This window comes from Sitodiplosis mosellana, unplaced genomic scaffold (assembly GCF_009176505.1).
Source record: "Sitodiplosis mosellana isolate CC-2019 unplaced genomic scaffold, AAFC_SMos_1.0 Smas_scaffold_36, whole genome shotgun sequence".
NCBI lineage: Eukaryota > Metazoa > Arthropoda > Insecta > Diptera > Cecidomyiidae > Sitodiplosis > Sitodiplosis mosellana.
This window is the reverse complement of record NW_022595278.1, coordinates 1-12,133: the sequence shown is the minus strand read 5'-3', so window position 1 is coordinate 12,133 and position 12,133 is coordinate 1. Positions and strand designations below refer to the sequence as shown.

The 12,133-nt window shown below is 34.5% G+C and overlaps 4 protein-coding genes across 6 annotated transcripts; 1 reads left to right on the top strand and 3 right to left on the bottom strand.

Moving 5' to 3' along the window:
- Window positions 1–404: 404 nt before the first annotated feature.
- On the bottom strand, window positions 405–2,671 carry LOC129569477 (23 kDa integral membrane protein-like). Its single transcript, XM_055448318.1, has 7 exons — window positions 2,582–2,671; window positions 2,123–2,196; window positions 1,961–2,033; window positions 1,778–1,893; window positions 1,504–1,674; window positions 1,186–1,398; window positions 405–1,076 (listed from the first exon to the last, which is right to left on the bottom strand). Exons 2-7 carry the CDS (start codon window positions 2,180–2,182, stop codon window positions 993–995), a joined length of 717 nt encoding a protein of 238 aa, XP_055304293.1. The 5' UTR covers window positions 2,183–2,196; window positions 2,582–2,671; the 3' UTR covers window positions 405–992.
- LOC129569476 (uncharacterized) lies at window positions 2,661–4,577 on the bottom strand. Of its 2 annotated transcripts, none has more exons than XM_055448316.1 (2): window positions 4,104–4,573; window positions 2,661–2,772 (listed from the first exon to the last, which is right to left on the bottom strand). In XM_055448316.1, the coding sequence occupies exons 1-2, from the start codon at window positions 4,306–4,308 to the stop codon at window positions 2,723–2,725; spliced, it is 255 nt and encodes an 84-aa protein (XP_055304291.1). In that variant the 5' UTR covers window positions 4,309–4,573; the 3' UTR covers window positions 2,661–2,722. The 2 variants fall into 2 exon arrangements, with proteins under 2 accessions (XP_055304291.1, XP_055304290.1); XM_055448315.1 differs by lacking the exon at window positions 2,661–2,772 and having other exon boundaries at window positions 2,818–4,456; window positions 4,553–4,577.
- A 318-nt stretch (window positions 4,578–4,895) lies between these two features.
- Window positions 4,896–8,850, bottom strand: LOC129569475 (uncharacterized). Of its 2 annotated transcripts, XR_008688040.1 has the most exons (3): window positions 8,244–8,850; window positions 6,516–8,174; window positions 4,896–6,400 (listed from the first exon to the last, which is right to left on the bottom strand). XR_008688040.1 is itself a non-coding variant. In XM_055448314.1 (2 exons), exon 2 carries the CDS (start codon window positions 6,336–6,338, stop codon window positions 5,001–5,003), a length of 1,338 nt encoding a protein of 445 aa, XP_055304289.1. In that variant the 5' UTR covers window positions 6,339–6,400; window positions 6,516–6,626; the 3' UTR covers window positions 4,896–5,000. The 2 variants fall into 2 exon arrangements, 1 of the variants encoding a protein (XP_055304289.1); XM_055448314.1 differs by lacking the exon at window positions 8,244–8,850 and having other exon boundaries at window positions 6,516–6,626.
- A 972-nt stretch (window positions 8,851–9,822) lies between these two features.
- Window positions 9,823–10,908, top strand: LOC129569478 (uncharacterized). Its single transcript, XM_055448319.1, has 5 exons — window positions 9,823–10,070; window positions 10,210–10,302; window positions 10,377–10,439; window positions 10,506–10,601; window positions 10,700–10,908. The coding sequence occupies exons 1-5, from the start codon at window positions 10,007–10,009 to the stop codon at window positions 10,801–10,803; spliced, it is 420 nt and encodes a 139-aa protein (XP_055304294.1). The 5' UTR covers window positions 9,823–10,006; the 3' UTR covers window positions 10,804–10,908.
- Window positions 10,909–12,133: the final 1,225 nt, after the last annotated feature.

Genomic DNA, 12,133 nt, shown 5'->3' with positions numbered 1-12,133 from the left:
AAAAAAAATTCACAGAAATAAAACAAATAAGCATTCACAATTTCATGAATACAGTTTTTATCAACAACAGGAAACCATACATACTTTTTCTTGACATCTCAAATGGTACTGTCACCTGTCATTTTGAGATTGGTTCACATTTGAATGGAAGAATTAAAAAGATGCTTCAAAAGATGCTCAACAGGTTTGCATTATAATCATTATTGTAGTTAAAATGAAAAAAATGTTGTCGTAGCACCCATTCGATGAGAGGATTGTTTGAATACTTGATTATACGATAAAAATTTGCCTTTTTTCTGTTGAAAGTAACTTCGATGGAAAAAAAAATAAAAGAGAAACATCTTCTCCAATACGTGATAGAGAGTTAAATATTTTTTCAATAATGCTTTTAGCATGAAAGGTTCGTCGTTTTTTTTTTTATTTCAAGTTGATAAAGGAACAATTAAAAGTTACTTCTGAGTTTTATTTGGTCTCAATAATAACTCGTTTTTTTTTGTCAAATAAAGTTAAAATTGAATTTGTAGATCATTTTCGTATTGCTTATGGAAAATTAACCAACCATAGGTTTTTCTTTAGTAATAAAACATAATTAGCTCTTACTTAATTTCTTTGTAAATAGGCGAAAAAAAAATTTAAGCAAATAATACGGCTGCTTCGAGACCAATATTGCATCGATGTAAATCGAGTTTGGTCGTTCCATTTTACTTTTTCTTTTGGTCTGGCTAAGATCGTTTATTCCGTTGTGGATTATGTAGATGTGAAACAATAAGAGTTGTGTGTAATCATGGAACTAGAGAGTTGACACAATATTAATTAGTACAGAGATTCGGAAAAATTCGGCTCAATTCTGGCACTTAATTTTATCACATATAATATTCAATCATTCATTTTGACTAGATTCAAAAAGATACAATTGGATTCAAATAAATTTAGTTAAATTGTATTTGTGTTAAACTCGTAGCCATAGAACGTACTACAGATAGATCTACGGTTTAGAAGCGGTGCCATCTTCTTGGGAGCCGTTCATCTCTTCGGATTGCTGAAAATAAGCAACAGGGGAATACGATGGCCAGAAGCTTTGGAGGAAAGAAAGACAACATTGAGTAAATTATAAAGTAAACAATCTCGCCGTATATGTCATTAATCCATAGAACAGAACAGCCTGTTTTCCCTACGATAAATTACCTGAAGTACAACAGCTGCGATCGCATAGCCAATCACCGTAAAAATGTGACTGTTTAAAAATTCGATGAAAGCCGTTTTACATCCAGTTTGTATGGCTTCGGTTATGGTGCATGTTTTATCGTCGGCGGCTTTTTGACAGCATGATCCGGGTATGGTGTCATTGGGTAAGACATGATTCCAATCATTTGGACCATCAATTCCGCAGCATTTCAACTATTAGATGAAAAACGAAAAAAATTAAATTCATTTTTAGTTTGTAAATTTGGTTCATCGTGTGCATTGTGATGATCACATTGAAACTGATAGCAATCAACTCACATTAGTTTGCAACATATTCCAAGATGCGTAGAACGATTGATCTTTATCAGCGTGATGGAGTGTGTAATTGAGTTGTTCATTGACAATGCTCTCCCATTGATCTCTTTTCGAATAAGCGGCACAAATGAGTCCGACTTCAAATCCAACGAGAATTATCATCATGAATAAATACTGAAAACATTTTATTGGAACCAGGCGGAGTGAACAATTTAAGCAAAAATAGAAACGGTAGTCAGAAGAAAATGAAACATAAGCTTCAATTCTTTACACTTACACAGCATAGCATGCCGGTTTGCTCTTTGATAGCACCGCAACAGCCCAAATATGCGATGAAGAACATAACGCAGCCAACAACGATCAAGACAATCGGGTGTGGTATCAAATCGTTTCCTGACAATTTTAAAATGAATTTTAGCAACCCAAAACCAATATTGAGATGAATAGTTTTAAATTTTACCAATGAAATCCTCATATTCCACAAGCTTTGCACTCACACCAATTCCAATCACAACCATTGCTATGCCGAGCACCTATAAAATTGGAGAAAAAAAAATTATTCGCTTGGATATTGAAGGAAAAACTGTATCGATTGACATATACAGTTCGAAAAGAAACTTACGGCAAACAATAAGTTGAAAAGGAATAGAGCATACTTTGCAAACGTTAACCCAATATCCATTGTTCAGAGATTTTCTGCAAAATGTACGAAATTTAGGTTAGGTCATAAAAAAACAAATGTCTTTCGATCCTTTTGATCTGATTTTGTGGAAAATACACCAAAAAACCGCTGATTCAGCTGTTTACACAATTTTATATAAATACGGAGATTTTCTATTCTTAGAAATTCAAATTACGTCTAAAAGCCACTACACCAACAATGGTATGTTTTCAGAACACAATAGAGGCTTATATTTATGATGTGTGTACGATGAACTTGTGTACATGAACAAAAGGTGATTAGGAAAAAGAAATGCAAAGCAAAAATCAAAAATTTCTTCAATATATATTGATTATTATCAATTTCCCGATAGAATTTGCCCTTTGGAATTGAAATTAAACACAAAAGTTGAGCACTTACTTTTGATTTCGACTGTGTATTTCACAATGCGATCAAATAGACATCAGGCTAATGACATTTGACAAATGATTTGATTATGTCAAAATGGACGTTAACTGTCAACTGTCTACTCAAGGTTAGTTCACATTTGCAGTAAGGTGCTCAACACGTTTGAATATAAACCAAATTTATAATAATACAATCGTTGCAATCTATGTGGAAAAATGAGGAAAAAAAACACAATTTAATTTACTGGTTTGAACATTTAATTTCTCCTCATTTTTGTATAAATTTATGTTTATAAGCTTTGGGAAAAATTCCATAAATATATTGTTTCAATACAAAAATCTCTATAAATTAAAAAAAAAGTACATTTATTCATCAAGATGAAGAGTGCATCGTTGCAACTGAATGATGAGCGGGTGCTTAATAGATGCATTCCACTCAGAATGCCGTGTGAATCGACTCTCTAAATCATCATATTCAGATTGGGTTGAAAGTTTGAACTCGAAGAGTTTCAGCATCGGACATTCGTTAGCAAAAGCAATCGCTTCATCGACGGAAAATACGGATGTGGCACTGAATTCAGTCAGTTGTGGCAATGCTTTAGCTAGTTGTAGCTTTTCACCGATAATCTCAAACGATTGGGAGTAATATCTTGCTGCCAATTTCAATTTTTTCAGTGAATGATTTCTGAAGAACTCATCGTTTGATTGAATTCCACCAGCAATTATGTTGAACATTTCAAGACGACCGTAAGTGAATGGGATTTTCGGAATAATTTCATTTCTTGATGATACAATGAAAAGAAATTTTACGTTCTCGAAACGAATGCGCGAATCCACATTATGAAAGTAGCTTTCTTGGCTGGTATTGATTTGAAGATGTTGTAGATTCTGTAGGTATCGGCTGGCAAGTTCGAAAAAAGTGCCATCAAAACTGTTTGACAGGGCGAAAATTTGCAGATTTTGATTCAAGCGTAGACATTCCAAGACGTTTAATTTCTGAAATCCTTTATCACAACCATTTATGTGTAGCTCCAGATGTTTCAAATTTGGAATCGGTTTTTCAATGCACCTCAAATCAGCAATTGTGTCACACATATTGAAATGTAAATGACGCATGTTCGGGAACCATTTGTTGAATTCACATATTTCTTTTCCCAACTCAGAATCGCTAAAGCTTACTTTTTCAATTTTTGAAAACGGCTTTTTAATAGTAGAAAACGTCGATTGCTGAGCGTATCCGAAATCAATTTCAACCAACGACTCGGCACAATTATCATGGATGTAGCGCTCTACTTCAGCACAATGTGCCGGCATAGATTCGTCGAAATTTATCGACAAATTAGTCAATAGATGACCAAAGTGTCGCAAAAGTTTTAGGCATGCTATCATATTCCGGATGGAAATGGTGCTTGTATCTATTCTGAACCAATTGCTGTATGTTAAGTGCGTGGACCAGCCACCGTATCTCATCATTTGCACTTTTTTGCTCCGATAGTTTCTTATAAATGGTAATTCACAGTCTGACCTTAACTTACTGTTTGAGTCGGCCACATTCACTAGATCTGGGAGTTCCAAATAGTTGAAAATGTGCTCAAGACAATATGAGTTCAGATCGGTGATCTTTTTCGTTGAAGTTTCTTTATCTGCGACATCATCAGGTGTCGATCGTTTGACTTTTTCACTCCCATCGATTAATCCTTGTCTACGCTCTTGATTTGATTCTGCGTTCTGATCAGACATTTTACGATTTTTTTTTCTTCTCAGTAATCAGATTGTCTCAATTTTTTTCTCAGTGGTTAAAAATAGAAATTGATTTTGTTTGCTAAAGACCGACTTTTCCGCAAGCAACTTGTGTGCCGTTTTCTTGTCAACAGTGCATGAAATTCCCCTGAAATCATACAATGTGCCGAATGAAATCAATTTTATTGGAACAGTTTTTAGGTAGATTTCTGTATAAAAACAGAGAAAATCAAATGAAATTAACTTATTTCCGATCTCGACTGTGTGTTTCACAAGGATATGAAAATATACGATGAAGTAGGCGTAATTGAATGACATTACATTTCAAATTTGACATTCACTGTCAACTGGCCACCTATGGTTAGTTCACATTTTGAGTGGTAAAATTGGAAAAAAAAAAACCTTTAAAAATGTTCATTGTTCCAAGTTTTAAATGTTCTCATATGTTCTTTATTCTTTGTGGACGTTATTCATGCGTTTTCATCTTCTTTCCAAACTAATCTCAAGACTTCTATGATGATTTATGAATGCAATTATATTTTCACAATTATGAAATAGAAATTTTATCAAAATAAGAAAAAACATCATTTTATTTTGAAAATTAGATACATGGTCAATTTATTTTGAGTCTCTAAAAATAGTAAACATAAAAAATATCGTTCCAAAATGAAATTTTTTCTTACTTCACTACTTTAGTAATAGGATCCAAAAGTGTAATCCCAAACGCCGTCATACGATTTATTTCGTTTTAGTTCGATCAAACCAAAGTCAGTGCATGCGTGCTTCCATTTAAGCTTCAGATAGTCCTTTTCTTCGAGGTATATTGTCACTTTGCGTGCCATTTTCAATCTCTTACGTTCATTATTCATGGCCACTACATCGATCTCACCGCGTAAACCTGCCATTGTTATTTCTCTTAGTTTCGTCGAATTCTGAATGAATGGCAATATATATTCAGTGCTTGTTTTTGGTGTAAAAATGCGTTCAAGGTTATTCAAAGCCATTGACACGTCATTCATCCAAGAACATTGTCCATTCCAAATTGCTTTAAAAACGAGTGTTTTTACCGTGGGCAAATGTGGCATTTTGATGCGTTCGTACCTATAAACGCGTAGCGTGGCAAGTCCCAGTAATTGATCCAAATGTTTTGCTGTATCGGTTTTAAAGTGTAATCGTTTGTAAAACCCTCGTTGATGCAACTCGATCAGGGCAATGGAAATCAAATCAATATCGTCAACTCTTAAGATTGTCAAGTCATCCAATCCAAAATTGCTGGCCATAAATATGACTCGGTTTCTTAGGAGAAGTTCAGCTGTGGTCGATAAACTCCGTACATTTGGATTTTGTTCCAAGAATATTTTCAGGTCATTATCTTGAGATGGATCACATTCGTATACTTCCAAATGCTCAAGTGTTGGATATTTGTTGCGCATCCAACCATTGCTTGGACTTTTATCGATTCTCAATCGCTTTAAATTTGCACAGGGTCCCAAAAATGATTCATAAAATTCACCAGACAAATGGCAACTGAGTCTCATGATTTCTATTTTACTCAGCATGCTCTCGAACGGTTGAATATCAAGCTCACTGAAATGTGCGTTGACGATATTTATCTCTTTGGGCGATTTACAATTTGCCAGGGCAAAGAGAAGCGATCGATCTGGCTCACGGCTGTAGAATGACAATCGCTGGGCAAATTCATTGAATCCATTCAAATATTTCCAGTTAACAGTCATTGAATCGTCGTAGACATTACCAAGCACCCGCTTATACTTCCATTTGAAATATACGCCAACAATTTGGTAGAACTTTGTACAGGTTTGACCAAATGAATGGATATCATTGATCGATAGCCAATCGAATATTTCTTCCAAACAATCGATCCATAGATTGAAAATGGGCGGTACTACTTTTGTTCCTAGATTAATGGCATTCAGAGCTGCAGAAAGTTCATTTTGATGACTTGCTTCACTTTCTTTTGTCTTATCAGTTTCTGGGCTGTGTTGATTGTCATCGTTCTTCTCACTCATTTTGATTGATTTGATTCGATGCAAATGTTACTATCGGTAGATACTTCCGCAATTGAAATTTCCTATAGAAAGTCAGGGAATGACAAACACTTTATGAGAAAATTGAGAACTCGAAAAAATGTTCACACCGAAATTCCATTCTGAAACTGCAATCAAATAAAATAGTTGAGCACTTACCTTCCGATTCCGACTATGTATTTCACAAGAGTATGAAAACATGTGATAAACGCAGCTTAACAGCAGGCCAGTGACATTTGTGACAATTCAAAGTTGACATTAACTGTCAACTGTCTACTTGAGGCCAATTCAAATTTGAGTTTCAAAAATGTATTAATTGTCGTTAAAATCTTCAAACGTTTACATGAGAATTTCTTTGATGTATTTATTTTATGTTGAAATTTGAAGTGTATCTCAGTACAAAATGGAATTCTATTGGTATTTGCTCCATTTTATTTGGCTCTGGTCCATTTTCAAAACAACAATTTCATTCATTATACAATTGTTCAAATTTCATTTCAAAATCATTACAATCAAACAAAAATATCAAAACCACTTGGAAATGAAAGTTCCAACAAAACCCAAGTTATTTATCAGCTCAACAACACTTGAGCAATCGCCATGTTTTTGTTCAAAGGGATTACCAACGAATTTCAAATTCGGCCAATTGCGTTTAAGTTCTGCCATGGCAGTGCATGTAATTTGGTTCTTTGATATTGACAAATTCCACAATTTCGGAAAGTTAAATGTTGTGAATGGTTCAACTTCCGTCAATTCATTGTCGTTTAAGAAAAGTATGCCCAAATTCGATGATGCTGACGTAATGGTCACCCTTTTCAAATTGTTGTGAGAAAAATCCGCCTCAGAATAATAGCGCGAGTGTCTTAATACACTGAAATCAAATTCGATCAAATTTGTTCTGCTCAAATTCAGAGTCTGCAGATTTATGAAGTCCTCGAATTTGGTGGCATTCAGTGTTCCAATATGGTTTCCTGATAGATCGAGAAACCAAATTCGTGGCCCGAGAAGTTCAATCAATTCCGAAGCGTTTGTAATGTTACAATAAGCAGCAGAGAAATAAAAGAGAGCCTTTAAAGCCGTCGATGGTACTGAAAAATTTGTCACTTCTAAGTTGTTGTAAGAAATGTCGAGTTTCATTAAACTTTTGAGCGATTCAAACGGCCGAAAATCGTCAAACGATAGATTTGTGTTTTGCAAATACAATTCGTATACATCAAACTTTTCGAATGTGGTCGTATTCAATTGCCCAACGTGATTTCCACTCAAGAGTAGTCTAATCATTTTTGTTCTGAAGTGTTGGATTAGCTGGGGTACGTTTTTCAGTTGATTTTCGGTTGCGCCAAAATAGTTGATCATTGAGAACTGTTCCAACAGTGAAACATTTCCAATTTCTTCCAAGTTGTTGCTCGAAATGTCGAGAGCGTAAAGATGCTTCCGATTTTTGATTGAACTTAAATCGAATTCCAATGACTGCGCACCAGTTATAGCCAATTCCCATAGATCAATGAACGGTTCAAGTGAGGTAGAACTTAGATGTTCGGTAAAGTTTCCATTTAATATAAGTTGCCCAAGTGATGGTGTCAAACAACGAAGCATTTCGCTTGGATTTTCAATGTGGTTGTCCGTAATTTCGAATAAGCCTATTTGTTTGAAGCTTCCTTCACGGCACTGGAATTCAGTGCGATTTCCATCGGATGACGGCCAAATCCCCTCCGTTTGATTTAAAACAACACGAATTGGTTTTCCAATGTTTTCCTCTATTTTAAAATTAGTCACGTTTTGCCATGAAATATGCACCGCAACATCTCTTTTCAGCAACTGTAGAAAATTTTCGTCAAAATATTCATATCGATTATCATCCAGTCGTAAAATTTTCAAATGTTTTACCTTGCCGAATATATCATCATGATCAATTTTCTTTAGTTTGTTGTGGCTCAAGTCAATGATTTCCAAATTTGGAAGATCTATCGGATCATAATGAGGTATGTATGAAATATTATTGTGTGATAAATCAACATCCATCACATGGGGCATTTTTGTCCAAATATCGCTTGGATCTTCAGTTAGCTGATTATGCGAAGCGTTGAATGCTCGCAAATGCTCGAGTGTTACATCGAATGGAGTCAATGATCGAAGATTGGAGCAACAAATGTCCAATGAACATATATTTCGAAAGTCACCGATGATTTGTGCGATTTTGTCCTCGTCACAGCCACCGATCTTCAATCGTGTCACTTTTGATTTATCATAATGACCAATGGAGTACAGATACGTGGTTGAACAATTCACAGGCAGAGTTTCGTTGAAATTTTCACAGTAAAACTCGGCCAATTCCATTGTATCAGTGAGATGAACACATTGGAAATCATTTGAATCACAAAAATGAATAAAAAACGACACCAGAATGATCGTGAACTTCATTTTTTTTTTATTGTGTTTGTTCCTTTTATAGAAAGGAGCATAAAACATCCGACTTAACGTCGTCTTTCAAACTGATTTTTTCAGCGATAATGAACGCTTTATTTAAGTGAAGAATTTCATTAGGCTTATTGATAAATTTGAGGTCAAACGAATCGTCAATTTGACTCTACAGCGGATGTTGTCGAATGTGGCTTTTCTGGCTCACATCCGCTCGCAGATCTAATAAGATTGAAAAACAGTAGAGCGAAAAAAAACATTTTCAATTACAAGCATATTCAAAAAAAACGTTTTCTTCTCGTGACAAAAATGAGTTGTTTACTGAAACTTGTGTATATATCTGAGCTTCAGTCAATGACAGATAGCTGAGGATATATGCTGAGCATAGAAACTCAGCAAGCTGAGATTGGGATATTTTGACTTTGTGACGCGCTATTCAAACAAATTCATGATGGAGGGGAGTTTAGAAAACAATTCCCATTACACTCCATCAACACTTCTCCAAAATCCCACATAAATTTGCACGAATAGCAAGTCACAAAATCCAAACGTCCCAATCTCAGCTTGCTGAGTTCCTATGCTCAGCATATATCCTCAGCTATCTGTCATTGACTGATGAGAATAAGAGGCAAATCTTGGCAAAGTACGTAGAAACAGGAACTTGAAACCGGTATTTGCGTGTAACGGATTTAAGTGCTGTTTTTGCGTTGGCTTCGCTATGTTTTGCCTGTTATTCGCAAAATTTTATTCAAACTGATAGCAAATGTGTCAACATTTGAGTACAACCATATATGTTTCCTATAACGTGTTGATCAATGTGTGTCAAACGTCTGCGTATTTATTTTGTTTTTCAATGAATTACAGCTATAGACCATTGAACTTAGTCATAGAAGATGCACCGTTTTGGATACAATATTGATGTGATCACATTTAATTTGAACATTGCTTAAATTTTGGCTGGATATATCCGATTGCAGAATTTTCATTCAGATAAGAATAAATGATTCGTATCGATTTTTGTTGACATTGAATAAATTTAGTCATTAATAACGTTATAAACATTTTTCTCCCAACTGCATGCTAATTTGGTAAACGGTTTTATCTCGCTAAAATATAAACTTTAAATTGTTGATCATATCATTCTACCAGAACGAAATTTTCAATTAATTGAAATCATTTTGAAAAGAATATTCGTGGTCAAAGCGAAATAAAACTTGTTGACTCAGTCATCGATGCTTCAGTTGTTGACGGTTAGTGATCGTGATCACAGTTTTAGTTTGCACATTGTACTGTTCGGTTAGTTCTTGTGACTTTACTTCTTTTAAGAACGATTGCCACTAAATCGGTGGCACCAATCTGTCGAATCTGCTTTCTTCGACTGTAGAAAACGTGTGAATTCGATATAAATATTTGTTTTTTTCTTGTTAAAATTTAGGCTCAAAAGAGAATTACAAAATGAAGACGTTCTTGATGCTGTCGCTGATCACATTTGCTTTTCTAATAGCCGATTTTGTTGCTTCGCCAACAGGTAGTTGAAAATATTTCGAATTGATTTTTTTTCCCAATTTTGATGATTTCTTGATTTATTATTCTTGTGATCAGGCGATAATTATGAAGATTCAAAGAGTACTTTTTCGCTTAGATATGAAGATGCAGCTGAAAATGGTAAGGAATTTCTATCTTCGTTCATGGTAAAGTTCTTTTAACTATATTCTATCGATTTGTATATAGATGATGCCAAGGGAATTGAAAATCTGATCGCACAAAATATTCCATTGATATCGTTATGGGATAAAAGAAAAAATCCGCTTCCAGCTGCTGAAAAAGGTAAGCTTCCGAATATTCACATCGATTGATCGATTTTTTTCTCTTCAACCAAAAAAAGATAACTAACCTACCTATTTTGACTTATTCATAATATTCAGGTCAAACGGATAGCGCTGGAGTTCACGTTGAACACGGCGCCGATGTCAAAGATAAAAACAATGCTGAGCAAACACCACTTGCAGCTGCAATTATCAGCGGTTGATCATTGCGTATTTTTGTCTACCAATTATTTAATTCATTCCACTTGTTTCGGTGTAAGTGCTTACCTAGCCGAGGGCAAACATGCATAAAATGGGTTTCATTGCAATCAGTACATGAATTTCAATGAAAAAAAAAACACAATTCATTGTCCAAATCTTTATCGGAAAATTATAATAATAAAGAATACTTTAAACGTAAACAAGATTTTTTCGAATGTTCTTTAGAATAAAACAATCGAGTTTCCATTTATTTTTAACGCAGCAAGTTTCAATTTCTCTTCAAGACATTCAATGGAGGTGAACTTTCTCTATAGACACATAGTCAAGTGAGATCATTCTGACATAACGAAAGAAACATTGAGATTACAAGTAGATAAATAACAGTGACAGATCAGCAGTACGAACGATCGCGTGGAAATACAGTTCCCTTAATGACCTTAATACACAAAGAAAATTACATATCATGCTTTTGTATTTGTTATTGATGTTAAAAGGGACACTTTGACAAGCGAATGAGCCTAAGAAGCAGATGATTCAAAAGTGAATCATGTAATCTATTCCGAATTTTATGAAACGGGCGTTTCAATTCAAAATATGACCCCATTCTGTCGGCTGTCAACGTTCGGGCGTTTGTTTGTGAAAGGAATTGTTGTTGTTTGAAACAACTTGTTTTCTTGTTTGTAGAATCGAAAATGTCTTCGAAAAAACATCATCTTTATTTTGAAGCAAAATGCATTTTAGATAACGTGAACGTGGCCAAACTCTTCATTCAACTCGGTGCCAACGTGAATGCCAAAGATAAAGATATGAAAACACCACGCGATCTTACAATTTCTACTGGTAAACTGACTACTGATTCAAATATTCTTTTAATTTCTCTAATAGGTGATACTTACATCGCCGAAATCTTAAAAGAATCTGAAGAGAATCACGCATAGAGTCGATTTGATTGCATTCGAACGAGAAATATCAATTTTGTATGCCGTATTTTTCTTATTAATAAAACTTGTGTTTCATAAGTCTTCACATTTGTGTGATTATTCTAAAATTAAGTAAATCAAGGATTGTCGCTTATTACCGATAGGTTTATCAACTGTGAGGAACACTCGCACTTTTTATCGTACCAACATGTTATTTGAACGCTTATAATCAAACAATAGTTTAAGCTCACAGTAAATGGCCATTGAAATCAACATGGGTTTTCTTATCACGAACTATAAAATACGCTCAATATTATACTATTTTGATGTTGATTTCAAAAAAACTACTAAATACTCTAATTAACATAATAATTTCTAGAATTACGCGGTCTTACCCAAAAAGAAATTGACA